Source organism: Delphinapterus leucas, chromosome 4, assembly GCF_059928025.1.
Source record: "Delphinapterus leucas isolate spDelLeu-1000000601 "Yukka" chromosome 4, BTC_Dleu_Yukka2, whole genome shotgun sequence".
Lineage (NCBI taxonomy): Eukaryota > Metazoa > Chordata > Mammalia > Artiodactyla > Monodontidae > Delphinapterus > Delphinapterus leucas.
Window position 1 is genome coordinate 68076916 of NC_143132.1, and position 19826 is coordinate 68096741.

The window sequence follows — 19826 nt, forward strand, 5'->3', positions numbered from 1 at the left end:
CCTGTGGAGTTCCTGCGATCAAGCCCTGCTGGCCTTCAAAGCCAAATGCTGTAGGGGCTCCTCCTTCCAATGCCAGACCCCCAGGCTGGGGAGCCTGGCCCGGGGCTCAGAACTCTCACTCCTGAGGGAGAACCTCTGCGTTACAATTTCCAGTTTGTGGGTAACCCACCTGGTGGGTATTGGATATGATTGTATCGCAGATGCATTCCTCCTACCATCTTGTGGAGCTTCTTCTTTGTCTTTGGATGTAGAATATCTTTTTTGGTAGTTTCCAGTCTTTTTTGTCGATGGTTGTTCAGCAGTTATTTGTGATTTTAGTGTTTTTGTGAGAGGAGGTAAGCTCAACTCCTTCTACTCTGCCGCCATGTCTCCAATCCTCCTTTACCTTCAAACTGAGAGTTGTGGTGGATGAGCTTTTTGCCTTCCCCAGATGGTTGAAGCTTACAATTTTTGTTTTTGGAAACCCTACCGCCTCCTTATTTCTATTATTATTTTTGCAAGAAAGGTATAAAGAGAGTTGGAGTGGAGGTGAGATTTGTGATTGAGAAAGCCCTGGACTCCCTTCTCCATCTTTCACCTCTTTCTCTCTGATTGGTTCCTGTCTAGCAGCACATTGAAGCAGGAGATGGTTCTGAATTTTACACTTTAAAAGGATGAATTTTTGATGTGGAATTTTGTATCAATAAGTGTTGTTTTAAACATCTTTAGACATATATAAACATATGCCTATGAGAAGTCCACAGTGATATCTCTTAGATTGCTATGTTTAAAAGTTTTCTTAACAGCAAGAGAAAAAAAAAGCAAGGGAATTATGTTTCTCACCAACTATGGGAGGTCCAGTGCTATAATCACATTTTACTCTTTGTTGCTCTCTTGCATCTCCTTATTACTTCAAACTCTGAAGGTACAATGACACTCAATTAGGAGTTTGGAATTTCAAAGGTACACACTGTCCACTAACAAATAGATTTTTAAAACTGCTTGAATTCTCCTGTGATTTTTTTTTTTTTTTTGCGGTACGCGGGCCTCTCACTGTTGTGGCCTCTCCCGTTGCGGAGCACAGGCTCCGGAGGCGCAGGCTCAGCGGCCATGGCTCACGGGCCCCGCCGCTCGGCGGCATGTGGGATCTTCCCGGACCGGGGCACGAATCCGTGTCCCCTGCATCGGCAGGCGGACTCTCAACCACTGCGCCACCAGGGAAGCCTTCCTGTGATGTTTTAAGCACAAAGCTGTGAGGGCACACTCTTGTCGCATTAAAGGCAAGTCTTGGGCATGTTTTTCTTTGTCACCCAGAGCATCATGGAGGGTCAGGACCCTGGTCAGATTTATCATTGGTGCCTTTCCAGCTTTCTTTTCTGTTTCATTCTACTGCAGTGCTCCCTTTTTTCCATGTCCTAGGACCCTAGGGCTCTTTTGTGATCTTCTGACTGAATCCTATACCAGTCCTCCTCTCTCTTATACCACGACACCCCCATACTTAGAATTATCCCGTTTTACCCTCATCAGAACTGTTTATGGCTGTCTCTGCTTTGAATTCTGATTAATTATTGACATTAAAAATGTTCATGTTAACGCTGAAGGTGAAAATTTCTAAGTTCTTAAGCATGCATTCGTTTTAAGAAGGAATGTGTTTCTTAGGTTTGTTCACTGAAAAGGTCTGGAAACAGTGACAAACTCAGTAACAATGAACCTCCCTCAGGCATCTCTAAGAACATTTTCTACTTAAAGGAACCAGAGCACTTTGGAGGAATGTCTGATTCCAAATCTGGGGCAGGAAGCATTTAAAATCAGTACAGAACATGTTAGAAAGTAAGGCAGCTATAAATGATTACTGGGCGCATGTTGAAAGGACCCAGGAGCCAATTAGAAAGGTCCCCAGTGACTAAAGATAGGAACATCTGGGCATTAAAAAGAAAAATAACTGGGATGGACTGGAGCACATCACATGTGTTAAATGCAAGAGTTCCTTATGTTACTTATAAACAAAAGGTTACCTGTGGAGGTTGCAAGGAAACCAATTCATTAATTTGAAAACTGGCAAATAAAGGGAAAGACCCAAGGATTTATTCTACATTTCTTATATGACTTTTACCTCAGGATAACCAAATAAGTAAAACAGAAAAAAATACTACCATCTTGCAACCCCTAATGAAACAGTCACCAATGTCTGCATAAAACATTAGATGAAAGGTGATGGAGAACTTTATAAGGATGAGTCACACTGATAGTATCTACTGCTCAATCTTAATATCACAAAAAGACAAAATCGATGTGTACCTTAAGATGTCATACGGTAGGGTGTACACAGTACCGCCTATGACATTTTCTTGCTAAAAATTCTAACCTGAATCTGATGAAACCTCAAAAATCTGTTTACAAGAAATAGGGGAATTAGAAGAATATGTTAAATAACACCATGGGGAGGCAATCAGCAAAACCTAAAGCGAGGGAAATTCGAACTAATGATCTAGTTTCTTCAACAAATAAATGACAGGAAGAAAAGGAGGGAGAGACCTATATGGCATGCATCAACCGTATTCAGTGTGTGCACCTATTTAGAATAAATCCACTGTAAAAAAAATTGTGAGTCTGTTGGAGAAATTGAATCATAATGTCATTTGATCATAATGTGCTGATATCAAAGGAATATTTTTTAGTTATGTTAATGGTATTCTGGATATGATTTTGAAGTTATTATTGTTTTGAGATAAGTACTGAAGTGTTTATCGATGAACTAATAGGTTGTTGGGGATTTGCTTTAAAATAATCCGGTTGGTGGGAGGGAGTGGGTGGGATTCAGAGGACACAATATTGGCCATGTATTGATAATTGCTGAAACTGGGTGGTGAATACTTAGTGATTTGTAATACTATTCTCTATAGGTGCTTAGAGTTTAGACTTTAAAAATTAACTGCATACATATACTGTATATGATAACATAGTTTTATACATTTGTATGTATATAAATATATATATAGTTTTTACATTATATATAAATTGTGACTGTATCTAAAGTTGATTTCTAATTGGAGAATTATGTCTTGGAAGGAACAAGGCTTTCTAAAGAGCCCCTTGCTGGCCATTGCAGCCCCCTACCCAGAGTTTATCAGAACAGTATTGGCAACTTGGCATCTTGTTTTAGCACTTCTGGGAGGTTGCTGATCTTTACCTCAATGGCCAAGGGTCATAATCCATAATATTCCCACCAGAATCATTATTGTTATGATAAGACACGTGAGAAGTGCTTTTATAAAACTTACAGCTGATAAAGTGTTTATGTTGTAAATTCGTCATTTCCTAGTCAGCAAAACATGCATATTTTAAGATAGCACTAAGCATAGCACCTTAAATATAGTACATGTATCTTACATATAGAGTAGGATATTCATTTTTAAGTGAGTTAATCTTTATAAATGAAATTGTATCTTGCAGGTATTTCTCATTTTGAGACATCGATTTCCTTTCTCTGAAACATTTTTCTCTCTTTTCTAGGAAGTTATTTTAGGTTCTGTGAAAGAGATGCTTTCTCATCTCTAAGGCTTACCAGAAACTCTGATTTGAAGAGAATAAATGGATTTTGCAACAAACCCCAGGAAAGTCCAAAGCCTCCAACCCGTAAGTTTTTATTAGTCTTTCCAGTTATGGACTAGGCAGCTCCCAAAGACTAGAATAACTTGGAATGAAAAGAACCTAGGGGCTTCACTCGTGGCACAGTGGTTAAGAATCCACCTGCCAATGCAGGGGACACGGGTTCGAGCCTTGGTCTGGGAAGATCTCACATGCCGCAGAGCAACTAAGCCCGTGCGCCACAACTGCTGAAGTCCACGTGCCTAGAGCCTGTGCTCCACAACAAGAGAACCCACCGCAATAAGAAGCCCGTGCACCGCAACGAAGAGTAGCCCCTGCTCGCCACAACTACAGAAAGATCTCTCACAGAAATGAAGACCCAACCCAGCCAAAAATAAATAAATAAATTTATTAAAGAAAAGAAAAAAAAGAACCTAAAAGAGAGGTGGTCACAGGGGTCCCTATATCATACCCTATCATGTAGTTCAGGCCTCCCAAATTGTGCTTATATTAGCTGTGCTTACATGTGGCAGTGATTTCTTCATTTTTCTCGTTTGTCATTTTCATCTCTTGCCTCAGGGATTTGACTGGAGCTTTTTATAGGACTATAGATGCACCAAAGTAAATAGTGGTCTAGAAATCATCTTTTAAGGAACCTCAAAGATGAACCAAATCAAAAAATGATGTTTTGGGTAAAATATAATTAGGGCTACGCACTGGCTTGTACATTGACTTTAGCCATGTTTAGTCCTATCCCTAACTCCAAACCCTGTCATTGTCACCACTGTGGAAGAAGGAGCATAATATATAAACTGTAGGGTCCCAGGAACTATTTGCTTGTTCCTTCTTCATGGCAGTGCACTAGGGCTAGGCAGGTATTGGTGAGTGGAAAAGAATTATTCTCAAAGAATATCTATCAAGAGCTTCAGAATGTTTATACCCTTTGACTTGGTATTTCACTTCTGGAAATCTATCCTAAGGAATAATCCCTGTATGTGGAAAAAGCTTTGAATGTAAAGATGTTCCTATTTATATATATATATATATATATATATGGAAAATGAGAAAGTAGTCTAAATGTTAAGTAATCTGGGAATGATTAATTATATATGTTAGATCTACTTGATGAGGTTGTGCAGCTGTTGGAAATAGGGCTTATAAATACCGCATACTGGCATGGAAAGTGTTTGTCATCATGTTAATGAACAAAGCAGGATACAAAATTTTATATTGTGCGTAAGCACAAGCATGGTACATATAGAAATTACGTATATATACATATGTATGGGGATAAGACTTAGGAAACACACCAAAATAAAAATATAGTGATCGTGCTATGACAGGAGAATTAGGGGTGGTTTTTAAATTTTTCTTTTTTCACATCTATACTTTCTGAATTGTCTTTAATGAGTATATAGTACATAAAATGGAAAAAAAATTTAAAAAACTCTAGAGAAAGTTGTGCCAAGCACTGGAATGGTTAAAAGATAAAAATCACAGCAGTTCTATTTCTGTACTTCTAAACCTCTTTTCTTGACTTTGGTTCTTTATGGATTTTTTTCCAAGTGACCTTCCTGTTCCTTTTGCTGTTGCCTTCTGGTTAAGTGAAAGGTGCAGCTTAAGCAAAGGTGATGTGTATGTAGTCAAGGAGATGGTCTGTCTGCAAGAGAGATGTAGGCATTATATGGAAGTTGGATGAGATTATCTCCAAGGTCCTTTCTAACCCTGACATTCTGTGATTCCCTAGATTTTTCTGCTCCTTGCCTTCCGTGACTTCCCCTTCCTTTGAAAGGCTCTCTTATAGTCTATGGTTCTACCTTTCTTGTTCATTTTCATCTTTGGCTGCTCTGTTTTCCTCTGCTGCCTCTTTCCCCTGTCTCCTTTCTGGGTCATGCCCCAAGGCTCAGCCCCTGGTCTTCTATGTTTCTCTATCATCCTCACTGGTTCTCCCTTTGCACTAGTGGTTATCTCCACTCCCAGCTTATTAATGAAACCTACTCAGATGGCATGAATTTAAGTCAGTAGATCTAAAATGGCATTCATGCTTTTTCCTCTCCTGACTGGTTCTTTTCACAATCTCCTTATTTTGGTTAACAATACTGTTATTGTCTTACTCATCCAAGTTTGAGGTTCTTCATGAATCCTTCTTTGTCTTCATCTCCAGATTCTTTCAGTCATCATCATATTGACTTTGTTGTCTCTCTTCCTGCTGTTATAACTCTAGTTCTGACTATATCACCTCACCCTTGTATTGTAATACCTTGTATTATAATCTTCTGTTTGGACTTGTTACCCACTCTGTCCTATCCTTTTGCTTTCCATCCATTATGCAGATTAAATTTTCTAAAATGTTAACTTCTTCCTTGCTTCAAAGTGTACAGTAGTTCTTGAATCAGGTCTAAAAATCTTAGCCTGCCATTCAAGTTCTTTTATAATCTGATTTTACCTACAAACTTTTTTTTTAATTCTACTGAAGTCAAACAGGCTCCTCACTGTTCTCTTTTTAGTTCATCCTTCTCACCTTTATAACTTTGTTCATGGTGTTCTTTCAGCTTTCAATGGCTATGGCTTATATTGGGAAATAATGCTTTTATTTTACTTCAGTCCTCACAGAATTTTTGAATCTCATTTAAGAAATGAGCAACCTAAGAAATTCCATCCAAACAAAGCTCTAATTAGCTTGAGATTTCTCAATGATTCTGTTTAGCGAATAGCTAAAAAGCACAAAAAGCATTTTAATGTTGCTAAATTTGAGAGTCAGTCTCATATAAGTAAGATATCTTCTCTTGTTTTCCTCATAGACATTTACAGCCACAGAGTGCCATTGCATAAGCCTACGGATTGGGAGAAGAAGATCCTAATATGGTCAGGTCGCTTCAAAAAGGAAGATGAAATCCCAGAGACTGTCTCGTGAGTGCTGAATTTAGGGTTGTAAGCAGCTTTTATTTTTCAGTAGTCTATTTTAAGGGAAAAGCAGTTCCTCTGAGTCTGACTACTTAAAACCTTTCAACCAAATTTTAAAACAGTTTCCACTTCTCTAAATGTTTCCTCTTTGGCAAGTACCTGGAATAATAACAGTGCTGGGAAATCTGTGTGTTATCATTGATACCTTATGTAGTGCCTAGTGAAGAGCTGTTAGATACTCTGAAGTCAGCTGATTTGATATCCTCTCCTAGCTACAGAAAGTGACTAAATTAGTTTTTCTTTCTTACATTTCATTGTTAGTGTATAGAAATGCAACAGATTTCTGCATATTAATTTTGTATCCTGCAACTTTACTGAGTTCACTGATGAGCTCTAGTAGTTTTCTGGTGGCATCTTTAGGATTTTCTATGTATAGTTATCATGTCATCTGCAAACAGTGACAGTTTTACTTCTTCCTTTCCAACTTGGATTCCTCTTATTTCTTTTTCTTCTCTCATTGCTTTGGCTAGGACTTCTAAAACTATGTTGAATAAAAGTGGCAAGAGTAGGCATTCTTATCTTGTTCCTGACCTTAGAGGGAATGTTTTCAGCTTTTCACTGTTGAGTATGATGTTAGCTGTGGGTTTTTCATATATTGCCTTTATTATTTTGAGGTATGTTCCCTTTATGCCCAGTTTCTGGAGAGTTTTTATCATAAACTGATACTAAATTTTTTTAATTAATTAATTTATTTATTTTTGGCTGCGTTGGGTCTTCGTTGCTGTGTGTGGGCTTTCTCTAGTTGTGGCGAGCAGGGGCTACTCTTCATTGCAGTGCACGGGTTTCTCATTGCAGTGGCTTCTCTTGTTGCGGAGCACAGGCTCTAGGCACATGGGCTTCAGTAGTTGTGGTATGCGGGCTCAGTAGTTGTGGCTCGTGGGCTCTAGAGCGCAGGCTCAGTAGTTGTGGCACATAGGCTTAGTTGCTCCGTGGCATGTGAGATCTTCCTGGACCAGGGCTCGAACCCATGCCCCCTGCATTGGCAGGTGGATTCTTAACCACTGTGCCACCAGGGAAGTCCTGCTACTTTCATTTGTCTTTCTGTCTGCTGTTCTGTTTGGGTGATCTCCATTATTTTATCTTCCAGATCACTTATTCGTTCTTCTGCATTATTTAGTTTACTCTTTATTGACTTTAGCCTGGTTTCACCTCAGCAGTTGAGTTGTCTGATTTTGATTGGCTCCCCTTTATAGTTTCTAAGTCCTTTTTACAGTGATCTGCATTTCTAGTGATTGCCTTTCTTAATTCCTCCAGCATTTTTATTACCTCACTTTTGAACTCGGGTTGTTAGACTGGAGAGGTCTGTTTCTTCAGTCTAGAGAAACAAACCAACTTGTTTGTTCTTTCAGGAGATTTCTCTTGATCTTTTAATTGGGAATGGTTCCTATGTTTTTTCATTTTACTTATATTTCTCTGACTCTATGAATTTAAGGGAAACAGTTATCTACTGTGGTCTTGAAGGGCTATTTTTATGTGGGAATGACCCTGTGTAGCCTGTGTGAGTCCAGTATTTTTGGTGTGAGGGCTGTTTTTGGTATGGATGTCTGCCACATCTTTCCTCAATGTGTGTTGGCTGTTATCTCCTTCATAGTGGTGTGATTTGTGTTGTGGTAAGCAGAGTCTGCACTGGATCTTGTGTTGAGTGGGACCTTCTCTTTGCTCTATTGTTGTCACAGCCCTGTCATGGGCAGGGTCTGTTCCCCAGCTGTTGGAAGAGAAGCCCCCAGATCCGGTTCTAAGCTATGATGTGAGGTAGGCAGGAGTGGAGTGCTCCGGCTGGGAAAGGAGCTGCTGTGTATTCCCCCCCAGGAGCTGACTACCCAGACATGTGCTCTGTGACGTCGCCTGCCACCCACTGTGCAGGCTCACAAGTACACTGTTGTTGGCGTGGCCCTCAGCCCTGCCTCTGCTGTGGAGACACCGGTATTGGCTCTGATTTCAGCCGCGCTTCTGTGTGTGCGCACCCACGAAGCCTGTTGCTCCTGGCACAGGACCCGTCTCAGCTACAGGAGAGCCAGTAATCAGCTCAGATTATCCCCAGGCGCTGCCACAGGCATAAATTCGCCGAAGTTGCACACCCGCAGGGAATCGCCTCAGATTTCAGCCCTACCTCTGTATGCGGGCAACCACCCAGCACTTGCACACTCCCAGAACTCATAGCGGCCGAGCCACACCCACTGTGCGCTCACCAAGAATGAGGCTGCTGTGGCAAGTCCCTGCCCCTACCTTAGCGTGCTGACAGTGGGGCTCCGGTGATGGGCGTGGGCTGTGTCCTCCACACACTTCCAGTTGCAGCCTGGACTACACCTGAGGCCCTTCGGGCTGCCTCCGCACAAACTGAGTCTTCTCCCCGGGTTTGTCTGCTGAAGCCCAAGTTTCAACCCTGAGCTGCTGCACACACACCAAGAGGCGCGCGTCTTGGGCTGGGAAGTGCAGCAAGATGGCCAGGGCCACCTGTGCTGGTCTCTCTCTGTCCTGCCTACTGTAAGCCGGCTGCTTCACTCTCCTCTGAGGCTTACTGGGTGTCCCAGTGGACCTACCAGTCAGCTAAGGGGCCTCCCAGTGTGAGGGACCTTTTCCGCTTTCACGGCTCCCTCCCGAGGGTGCAGGTCCTGTCCCAATTCCCTTTTTTTTTCTTTCTTTTGTCCTACCCAGTTATTTGGTGATCTTTCTTGCAGCTTTAGTTGTATGAGATCTTCTGCCAGTGTTCGGTGGGTGTTCTGTGAGAATTATTCCAAATGTAGATGTATTTTTGATGTCTCTATGGGAGGATGTGAGTTCTATAATACATCCTTCTATCTTCATCTACACCCCGTTACTGTGTTTCATATACAAAGTGAATTGTGAAAATGCTCCATCCTCCGCAAAGTCCTGTATGATCTCTAGGCCCCATCTCCTTTTTTATATGTATAGGCACTACTCTACTCCTGATTTGCGAGACACAGATTTATATCCTTCTGACAACTTCAGAAAGGGAAATTTTAACTTTCTCTCACGATCCCATTGTATTACTAGGTTTGAGATGCTCGATGCTGCAAAGAACAAGGTCCGGGTGAAGATCAGCTATGTAATGATTGCCTTGACAGTGGCAGGATGCATCTTCATGGTTATTGAGGGCAAGAAGGTGAGAGTGGACTTCCCGTCTATCTTTGTGTATTTTCCACAAAAAAACCTAGCGGAAGTCAGGGGTTGGCCCTTGTATTTATTTTCTGTGATGGGGAGGCTACTTCCTACATGAGAAATGATAAGAAACAAAATAAAACATAGTAGGAACAAACCTGAGATATGATGCCTGGAGATAAATAGCAAATCCTAACTTTGGCAAGGTGAAGGACTAAATTAGTTTTGGTTAAGTAAAAAAAAGTGTTTAGTTATCACAGATGTCATAAGTAATGTAAAACAAGTAGTATGACACTGGCATACTTACTAATAACTCCTTGCATGTCTGTAAAGCACTCTCATTTTTTTATTGATCCTCACTCTGCTCTTGGTGAGTGTTCTTATCACTGTTCTTTACTTGATGTTCAAACTGGGCCATATATCTAAGCTCCTAAGTGGTACATAGGAATTCAGGTCCAGAAATCCACTCATTGTTAACATCTGTGTTACTGTCTTCCAAGTACCTTGCGGTTATCTTATTTAAACCTCACAACACCACTGCAAGATAGATAATTTGATTAGGACCTCATTTATAGACGAGGAAACATAGCTTAGAAACCTTTAGTAACTTACCCAAGTTCACACACATCTCCCTAATGGCAGAGCCACAGTTTGAACCTAGACCTGTCTAATTGAGGTGATGGTAAAAGTGCTCCCAGTTATTGATTGCTCATTATGTAACAGGTATTGTTAAACTTATTTAATGACCACAATAATTCTAAGAGCCTAAGAGGTAGGTTCTCTTATTATCCATGTTTTGTAAAAGAGGAACCTGAAGCTTAAAGATGTTAAATAATTTTCCCAATGTCACATAGCTAATAAGTGGCAAGACAAAAAAGTGGAGCCAAGTTTGCCAGGTACCAAACTGCATATATACTGTCTTGTGATTAAAATAGTTATTTTTATATGCAGCAGTACTGGCCAAGGCGTTACTTTAACACCATGCATAATTCTATATATCACAGCTTCCATGTGGAAAGAGATGTCTCATATCTATTGTCAGATATTTAAAGGGTTCTTCTGCAAACCCAGTGGTAACTGACATCCTTATCCCCAGTGAGTCCAGAGTAAAAGAAATGAACTTCTGGCTCTCTTTAGAGTCTTGGAATAGAAGATACTGACCATTTAGGCTGATGTTATGGGAGCACGAAGGGCAAGTGTGGAGGCCTGGGTGAATTTCTCTTGACTACTCTGTTCCTGCCCCACTTCAGTATTTTTTCTGTCTCCCTCTTTGACTTTTCATGCTTAGCTCTCAGACTGAACCTGCAGAAGCATGTAGACGGGACATAGGGCTTTCTAGAATTCTGAGAAATCTGCATTGCTTTTGTCTACTTGATTATACTGAGTTTATTTATTTTTTAATAAATTTATTTATTTGTTTTTGGCTGCATTGGGTCTTCGTTGCTGTGCACGGGCTTTCTCTAGTTGCGGCGAGTGGGGCCTACTCTTCATGTGGTGTGTGGGCTTCTCATTGCGGTGGCTTCTCTTGTTGCGGATCATGGGCTCTAGGTGTACGGGCTTCAGTAGTTGTGGCTCGTGGGCTCTAGAGCACAGACTCAGTAGTTGTGGCACATGGGCTTAGTTGCTCCGTGGCATGTGGGATCTTCCCGGACCAGGGCTCGAACCCATATCCCCTGCATTGGCAGGCGGATTCTTAACCACTGTGCCACCAGGGAAGTCCTACTAGCTGAGTTTAAATACTCCAGAAACAAATCACTTCTGAGGTCTTCCCTAGCCTCATCCAAGGGTATACGCTGTATACTTTAAAGAGTTCCTCTCCTGTTCTATACCATAAAAATTTTTCTCTTTTATGGAACTATCCGTTTCTAATGGGTAAATGCTACTGGAATGAAGAACTTTTGAACTTAATGTGATTTAGAAGACAGAAATTAGCCATTGTGTTTTGTCCTCTCCATCAACTTACCAGTCCGATTCTCCTCCCCTCCCCATACTTAATTCTTTACATGTGAAATCACACAGATAGAAGAAAATACCACCTTATAGGGTGCTGTCTTCACTCATATGGTATAAAAAATTTGAGACTGGTCTGTTTATGTAAGCTTCAAAGAGATGTAACAAGTCACAGGGAGGGAAATAAGGGAAGAGGATGGTTGTTTCTCCTCCACTCCTGTTTGCTCTCAAAGGATGGAAAAGCAGGGTAGACACTGCTGGGAGTCATCAGTGGTAGTATTTGGTGAAGTCTGGGATTCCCAAAGCTGAATGTTTTTGGTACAAGAGGAGTAAGGAACTAGAAGGGTGTGAAAATATACAAATGAGTTGGGGAAGGAGAAATGGTAGCAACAAAGTGAGAGGAGGGAAAAAAGGGATAGAAATGGAAACAAGAAGGTATTTAATACTAAAGAGAGGAAAAGAGAAAGACAAGGGAATACATTATAAAGGGAGAAGAGAGGCTGGAAGATTTGAAGAAAGGAGGCCAGAAAGGAGAAGGTAGAGGTGTGGCATTTCTCTCTGGTGCTTGAATGGGTGAGCTGCTGTTCTAGGAAGGATCAGAGGAGGCAGAAGGCACGTGGAGGGGCTGCTGTGCCCGGAGCACAAGCAGCCAACCCTTCCATGCCTGTACTTCCCGTGTCAGCCTGCTGGCGTCAATGCAGTGACATCCTCCCCAGACCAGCATAAATAATCACTTGTTCAAATTGGTTTCACTTTAGGGTGCCAAAAGACACGAGTCTTTAACAAGCCTGAACCTAGAAAAGAAAGCTCGTCTGAGAGAAGAAGCTGCTGTGAAGGCCAAAACAGAGTAGCAGAGATATCCATGTTGGCTGGATTTTGAAAATCTAGAAACAATGTTGCAGTAACAGGCCTTATTAAAATGAATGTGGTATGAGTTGCCTAATTCTGCTCTAGAGCTACAAATAAATTTTCTTAAAGAAATGACTTGTCTATATTTTACGGCTTTGATCCAGGTTAAATGCAGCCTCAGCTTTTTTGAGAAAATGAAAGAATGAAAAGTGAGACAACTTACTTGAACTTTAATATTAACTCTTCTTTAGAGAGTCAGGTCCTGTACCTTACTTTAATTCCCATTACCAAAGTGACATCTCCCCAGAAGCCAAATGGTTTCTAGTTCTGCATTTCTCTCTCTTCAGTGTCCTCATTTCTGAAGAGATAATAAGGAGGGCCAGCTGAGCACACTGCCCAGGTGCACGTTGGAGAGCTAACCTCCCCAAATACCCTGGTGTTTCTCAAGAGCCCTGGGAAGCAGCCAGACCACACTATGCCTTTGTCAGGCGTGCTGGAAGACAGAGGCTTTTAGGAGAAGTCTTTGAAAAAGTCCCAGCAAGGTGATGATGGAGGTCTGGCCACAAGTTTCTGAGGATTTTGAAATCCCAGCACTGTGGAGTCGCTTGGGGCCAGCACAGTCACCTCTTCTGCTCCATGGCTTACAATTCCCAACCGGTCCTTTTTCTTCTGCCTTTACACTAAATTTCTCAGTTATGAATATCTATCAAATGCATTTTCTTATTAGTGTTAAAAAATAAGCATTTGCATCTGGTATGTGTCTTACTTACAGTTCGACGAGGGTGCCAGGTTGTCTCACATTTAGGTATGGATGCTGGTTTCTATTTAAGTATTTCATTTATTCTCATGTGCTTCAATAGTATTAACGGATGGCAGGTCCGCATAAACATCCCAACCTGCTGGTTCTCTTCAGAGGGTTATAGCAGATTAAAAAGTAATATATGCAGCTGTTTGGGAATTTGGTTTAATAAAATACTCAGTAAAATGTAATGCACCACTCTACCTACAGCTTCATAATCTATCTGATGATGTTAATTGTGTCTGTCTATATACTTTACAGTACTTTAACCTTAGCTTCATTTTAGATATCAAGCTCTTTGATTTTTATCACGTGCAAATTTATCATCAAAAAGCATTGCTTTGTATACATTTTAGCAGATGAGTTTTTCTTGATTATTTTGGAACATTTATGTTAACGTCTTATCTAAATATGGGTTTTAAATATGGGTAAAATCTAATGTACTTCTTTTTAAAAGTGTATCATCTTTCTTCATAGAACAATACCATTTTTAACTTCTAAAGAAGCATTTTAAAGTGTTGTATCTTGGAGATATATTGTAATAAAATGTATGATTAAGTCAAAGCTCAAAAATGCTACCATGCAGCAAGAATTTATATAATCGTTTCTCATTTTGTGTCAATTCATATTCAGTAACTTATAGTGACTACCTCTTTTTGGGTTAAATATAAATTTCATGACCAGTATTTACGACCTGCCCCTATCTAATCCCACTTCTCCCAGTACCCTCACTTATTAACTAGTAACTCTAGTATCTTATACGCTTCCAACTTGTCAAGCAGATATTTCACGAGCACTATTAAAAGCAACAAGGGCGAAACTCTTCTTTTGTATTCTATAATACACACTTTCAATTAAGTGATCATTGTACTATGTTTTGCTTAATTCCTAGATTATTTTTTCATGTTTATCATGTCTCTATAGGTAAAATGGGCAGAAAACATTTTCCACTTCATATTTCCTGTAAGCCCTATTTGAATAAAGTTAACATGTGAGGCTATGGTTAGATACTTTTAATCAACAAAAATAATAGTATAGGGAATTGACTCCAGAAACTTATTGAAAGCACGCAAGGAATGAAGTTGTGATGGTGGTATAATTCATTGTCATTCATCAAACATTACTTGAGTCTCTCCTATATACAAAAAGTGAGAATACAAAGATAAATAAAACATACTTGACTCTGCAGAGCTCATAGTTTACCAGACACATGGCCCATGAAACCATTACAACACAAATTGGTAAATGATATATTTTGAATTTTATAACAGAAGCTATAGCAAGAAGCAAGAAAACCGAATTCAGCTGTCAGCTGTGGCTGGAGGCAGGCAGCCAGTGATGGTTACACAAAGTGGTGATTTTCTGAACTGAGTCTGTAGCATGGGTAGGTTTAGGTCAGACCTAATGAAAGAGAGCAGCCTCATTCAGACATTGAGCTTGCCCTGAGAATCAGGAGAGGGCAGTCTGACGAGGTAGTGAGAGGTCCTTCAGTAAAATGCCTTTATAATTTTGTTCTGGTTTATTTTTAATTTTTATTTTGATAAAAACTTAAAACTTTTAGATCCTCAGAACAAACACAACCATTGCTTATTTTTCCCAATTTACAAACTTGATTCCATGGACCATTTCACGTCCCATCGTGTAGGCTATCACTTAAAGTGTATGAGTGGCATCTGACATAAATCTCCAATCCACCACCATCCTAGGCTTATTCTCTTAATTCACCTGATCGCCCAAACCAAATACCTTGGAGTTATTCCAGACTCCCTTGCTCCCCTCATTTAATCAGTCATCCTGTCTTGTGAGCCTTACTTCTAAATTTTTTTCAAATACAGTGATCCTCTAGAATAGTCACTGAGAGGAACAGAATGAGAATCTGCTCAAGGACAGACACGAGAGATTAATAACAGACCTTAAGATTAAAGTCAGAAGCCCTGGGATCTAGACTTGCTTTTCCAACGGTGTTGCTTTGCAAATTGAGGTTATAGGTCTTAAAATCTTGTAATTCCAGGCAATGTTTTTTAAAAAATACAAAACCATGCCAGAATTGAGAGGAAACCATCTTTTAAAATACCTAACCTTTTTTTTTTTTTTTTTTTGGCCAATCTGACTCTACTACTTGATTTCTAAAGGGTTTAGTAATTACTCATCCACAATTTAACTGTTTTGTCATTTCCTAATGCTGCTGATGCAATGATGTTTTCTGTAGGATGACAAGCTGCTGAGATTACGACATCTGTATGGCCTTGTAATTTCTGTACAATCTCTTTAGTCTGAAGGTTCCAAATATAAACCAGGTTATCCTCTGAACCAGACACAATCCACTTTCCACCAGTAACTGAAAAACTGGCAAATATGCAGTATTTCTCGTTCTTGTGACCAGTATATGTCTTCAGGCATCTGCCTCTGCTATAATCCCATAGTTTAAGAGTATTGTCCAAAGTTGCAATGAGAATATATTTACCATTTGGAGAAAATTTTACAAAAGAGACAGGAGGGTTATCATCATCAACAAGTGTTTTTAAACACTGACCTGATGCAGCATCCCAGATTCGACAGACACCATCATAGCTACCTGACACTATCAAGGACCCGCTACAATTAAAATGAACAGCAGAAACTGGGTCAGAATGAGCAGACAAAGTCTTGAGGCACTTTCCTGTTTTCTCCTCCCATATTTTCATGCTCTCATCAAAAGATCCTGAAATGATGAGGTTAGATGGTGGATTGAAATTACAGCAAAAAACATAATCACTGTGCCCCGTAAGCGTTTTCAAACATTTTCCAGATCTCACATCCCAAATCTTTAGAGTTTTATCATCTGAGGCAGAAACAAGACGACCGGAATCTGATGACCAGGCAACATCTGATATTTCCAGATTGTGTCCTTTAAGTGTTTTCTCATTTTTTCCATCATAGGCTCCCCAAATTATAATTACTTTATCAGCAGAAGAACTTGCCAGCCATTCTCCATTAGGACTAAACTTAACTGATGATACTGCTTCCGTATGTCCCACCAGAGTAAATTTCAGAGCATAGTTTGGTTTTTCAGACACACAATTGCTCGGATTGGCTGATGAGGAGAGAGCCGACTCTGCTTTGGCACCTCCTGACTCCTTTGTAGTCATGACTCTGAAGCTCCAAGTCTGTAGGCTGGCTAGATGTCCGGTCCTGAACCAGGCAGCCAGTATTTTGGCCCTTCTGTCCAGTAAAATGAAGATAAAAAACATCGGACTCAAAAAACAAAAAATCAACAAACTAAAAAACGGTCTTTTAGTGTCAATAATTTCTGGATCGTTTTTAAACTGCAATATACACTGATACAGCAGCACGGCTTGGACCGCTTCAGTTTTTCCTCGCTTCTTCCTCTGTAAACAAATACTTGAGAAATACTATTAAAAGGGTCCTGTGCGCTGTCGGCAAGTAAGGTATTACTGCTGGGTATTCTGCGAATGTATAAAGCGGTCCAAAGCTGCACGCGGAGGGGTGGGGCGAGGGGGGTGGGGCGAGGGGGGGTGGGAATCTACAGAAAGTACTTCTCACCGCTCCTCCCCCCAGCTCTGAAATGTTTGAGACTACTGAGCACCCCTACCCGCCAGACTTTAGGTACTCTACTTGAGCATGAATGAATCACCGCTTTAAACAGATTTCAGAAGCTAAGTGAAAACCTGCGTGGGCTCGGTTCCCTGAGGTCCAGGCCTGCGTCTCACTCTCCACACCGCTCCGTAGCGAACTAACGCGAGGGCAGCACAGCCGGGCGCATGCGCAGAGGGTGCCCTTCCACCACCACTTCCGAACCGAGGTGACTTGTGGGGGAAGCCCGCTTGCGCTTGCGCAAAAGAAAGTCCCGAGGTTTTCTTCCGGCATTCTGCACCCTCGCCCTCCAGGCGCGAGCAGTTTGCTGCGTTCTTGGGCAAGAGGGAAAGTGAACAAGCCTTCTTCCAGACCTCACTGGCTAGCGTGGGAAGCAGTGAGTATTTCGAAGAACATTCATTACTTTTTGGAAACCGTGTGACGAGAACGGACTGAATTTTGCGATGCCCGTAGCTGCAGGGTTAAGCCCCCATTTGGATGTAAGGCGCTCAGACCGCGCGTTTCTTAGCAGACCGGGGCCCACCCAGCTTCGATGACTCTGCGTAAGCTCCGGTTGCACAGGTGGCTTTCATTCTGTTCTCCACCTGCTGTGGTGTAGAGCCTGGTGGGGGGTACGAAAGGCTGCAAGTAGGCGAGGGGGACGTAGCTAAATTTACGCCCAGATTGTAAGACTTCTGATTTAAAAAGTGTTCCCTAAACGTTTCGGGAAGGATAAAGAATATGTGTTAGGGGCCTTTAAAGGCCAGTGCTCAGGTAGCCCGACATGGTAGTGCCGGGGGAAATGAGCAGACGTTTGTCTTAGCACTTCCTTATGGTTTAAATTTTCCAAAGACAAGGAAAGTTCAGACCTGCATAGGTGTTTGGAACGGAAAAGGTGGAATGGGGTAAGAAATGTGTAAGGTTACTCGTAACTAGGCTTTAGCCAGCCCTCCCTACTTTTAAGAAATGATTAGTGGCTGTGAAGTACGTGAAGGATAGATGCTTTTCAGGTGTAAATTACTCTTTAAACAAGAATAAGTTTACCAAAAATGGAAGCCTGACTATTTTCTCCAATCCTGTATAGTCTGTCCCTTGGTATCTACAGGGAATTGGTTCCACGACACCCTGCCCCCCGCCCCGCCCCACATCATACCAAAATCCACTGGACGCTCAAGTCTTTTGTATAAAATGCTGGAGTATTTTCATATAACCTACTCACATCCTTCCCTATACTTTAAATCATCTCTAGATTACTTACAATACCTAATACAAATGCTATGTACATAGTTGTCAGGATGAAGCAAATTCAAGTTTTGCTTTTTGGAACTTTCAGGATTTGGGGGGGAAGATTTTTGATCTGTGGTTGGTTGAATGTAAGGATGTGTAACCCACATATGGGGAGAGTCGATCGTAATTGCTCAATAAAGAGTGCCCAAGAGAGGCTGTTAGTGTTGTTTGAAAGGTTTTTCTGGTAGCCAGTTGAAGTGAAGAGGCAAATGTGTCTCATGATGTTTTCTGTCAGTCACCAATTAAAGCATTTGGAAATAAAGGGTCTCCTGTCCTATACATACTGGGGATAATTTAAAGTCTTGCTTTTATAAGGCACAACAGCATAATTAGATCACCTAGAATAAACTAGTAAAAACCTCATTCCTTAAAGACCCTACTACTCTAGTTTGGAATGTAGACAGGAATTGACTTAGCTAGTGCAAATTAACAGTATAAACACAATGTGGTGCTGAGAATGGGAAGAGCATCTTTAAAGTGGTTTGAAGCATCCATTTTTATACATTATCTTAATCTGATTAAACTCCACCTCCTCCCTCTCCTTTCCTCCTCCCATTTGCCAGGGTTAGAGTGATTTTTACTGGGAAGCTTAGAAACACTCTAAGTAACTCATTAAAAAATAAATTTAAAAGCACTTCACAGAACATAGGTTTTGTTTCAAAGAATATAAGTAAATCTGTATTTTTCCAACACAGAGTAAAGAAAGGCAATTAGACAAGGTAAACACATGGTCTGAGGGCTAAGATGGGTGTTCGTACTGGAGTATATTTAGCCCACTAGAAATACCACAAGCATGAGGGAGAGAGGGGGCACACAATTAAGAATGTGTTGACAGGAATATCCAGAAATGATTTTGCGTCAGATTTTCCCGAAATTTGAGTGAGAGATTTCAGTACTAAAATTCATTTCTTGGTGTCTGCAGTGTTTTTATGAATAGCATCAGGAACTCGTGTAAAGAAAAAGCTATGAACATAACTGGTTAAATCTTTATTCATTAGTCATGTTCTAATACTAACATGTAGTCCTAATATTGTAGTCCGTATGGATTAGGACAAAGAATTAGTTTACTTCCTTGGGAAGAGGGGAGCATCAGCAACTGTGGAGTGTGTAGGAATAGGGAATACTGATACAAGTAAATCCAAAGTGGCTGAAACCATAACTAGAGATTTGCATTTGGGGCTCTCAAGCAAAATTCCTTACTCGGTCCCGTTTTTAATCATTTCTATTTTTGCTACTTTTAATCTTCACCAGATAGGTGATTTGGAAGTTTCTCTCCTATTAAAGTTTCTTTAAATTTCCCATAGAAGTTTTAGAACTGAAAGTCTCATCTGTGGTTGAAAGGTTTATTCTCCTTGTCACCCAGTAAAGTTGCAATTCTAAGTAGAAATATTGCCACAAATGGGTCATTTTTTTTTTAATTCTAAAAAAATTGGGGGTGGGGGGTGGGTATGTGTGTCAGACCTTAAACACGGCCTGGGAGCGATTCCTATACTAAGGAACAACTTGACTGACGTCCTTCGTAGCAACTGATTACCAAATCCAGACCTCAAAAATCAAGCATGATAGAACTCTATACATACCCAGTTGCCTAAGACCACTAGCAATTTAAATATACAAGCATCTCTTTGGGCTAAATATGGGGTGGCCATGCAACTTATCTAAACTGAGACTTCTTTAAAGTGAAACGGGGCACTAAAATAATTAACAGGTGTTGATT

General features: G+C 40.7%; 2 protein-coding genes across 3 annotated transcripts in view; one reads left to right on the forward strand and one right to left on the reverse strand.

Annotated features, from left to right (window-relative positions):
• FAM162A (family with sequence similarity 162 member A) overlaps window positions 1–12582 on the forward strand; it is a 37944-nt gene extending 25362 nt beyond the window's left edge. For both annotated transcript variants that reach the window (XM_022567090.3, XM_022567081.3), the window contains exons 2-5: window positions 3493–3615; window positions 6369–6477; window positions 9547–9655; window positions 12360–12582. In XM_022567090.3, coding sequence (XP_022422798.1) covers window positions 3493–3615; window positions 6369–6477; window positions 9547–9655; window positions 12360–12452 — 434 coding nt within the window. In that variant the 3' untranslated portion in view covers window positions 12453–12582. The remainder of the gene's footprint in view (window positions 1–3492; window positions 3616–6368; window positions 6478–9546; window positions 9656–12359) is intronic.
• Window positions 12583–15303: 2721 nt separating this feature from the next.
• WDR5B (WD repeat domain 5B) lies at window positions 15304–16465 on the reverse strand. The gene has a single exon (XM_022567069.3). The coding sequence runs from the start codon at window positions 16375–16377 to the stop codon at window positions 15385–15387; it is 993 nt and encodes a 330-aa protein (XP_022422777.2). The 5' UTR covers window positions 16378–16465; the 3' UTR covers window positions 15304–15384.
• Window positions 16466–19826: the final 3361 nt, after the last annotated feature.

Bases quoted from the DNA above. Each gene is read 5' to 3' on its own strand.
- WDR5B (XM_022567069.3), bottom strand. From the start codon at position 16,377: ATGACTACAAAGGAGTCAGGAGGTGCCAAAGCAGAGTCGGCTCTCTCC.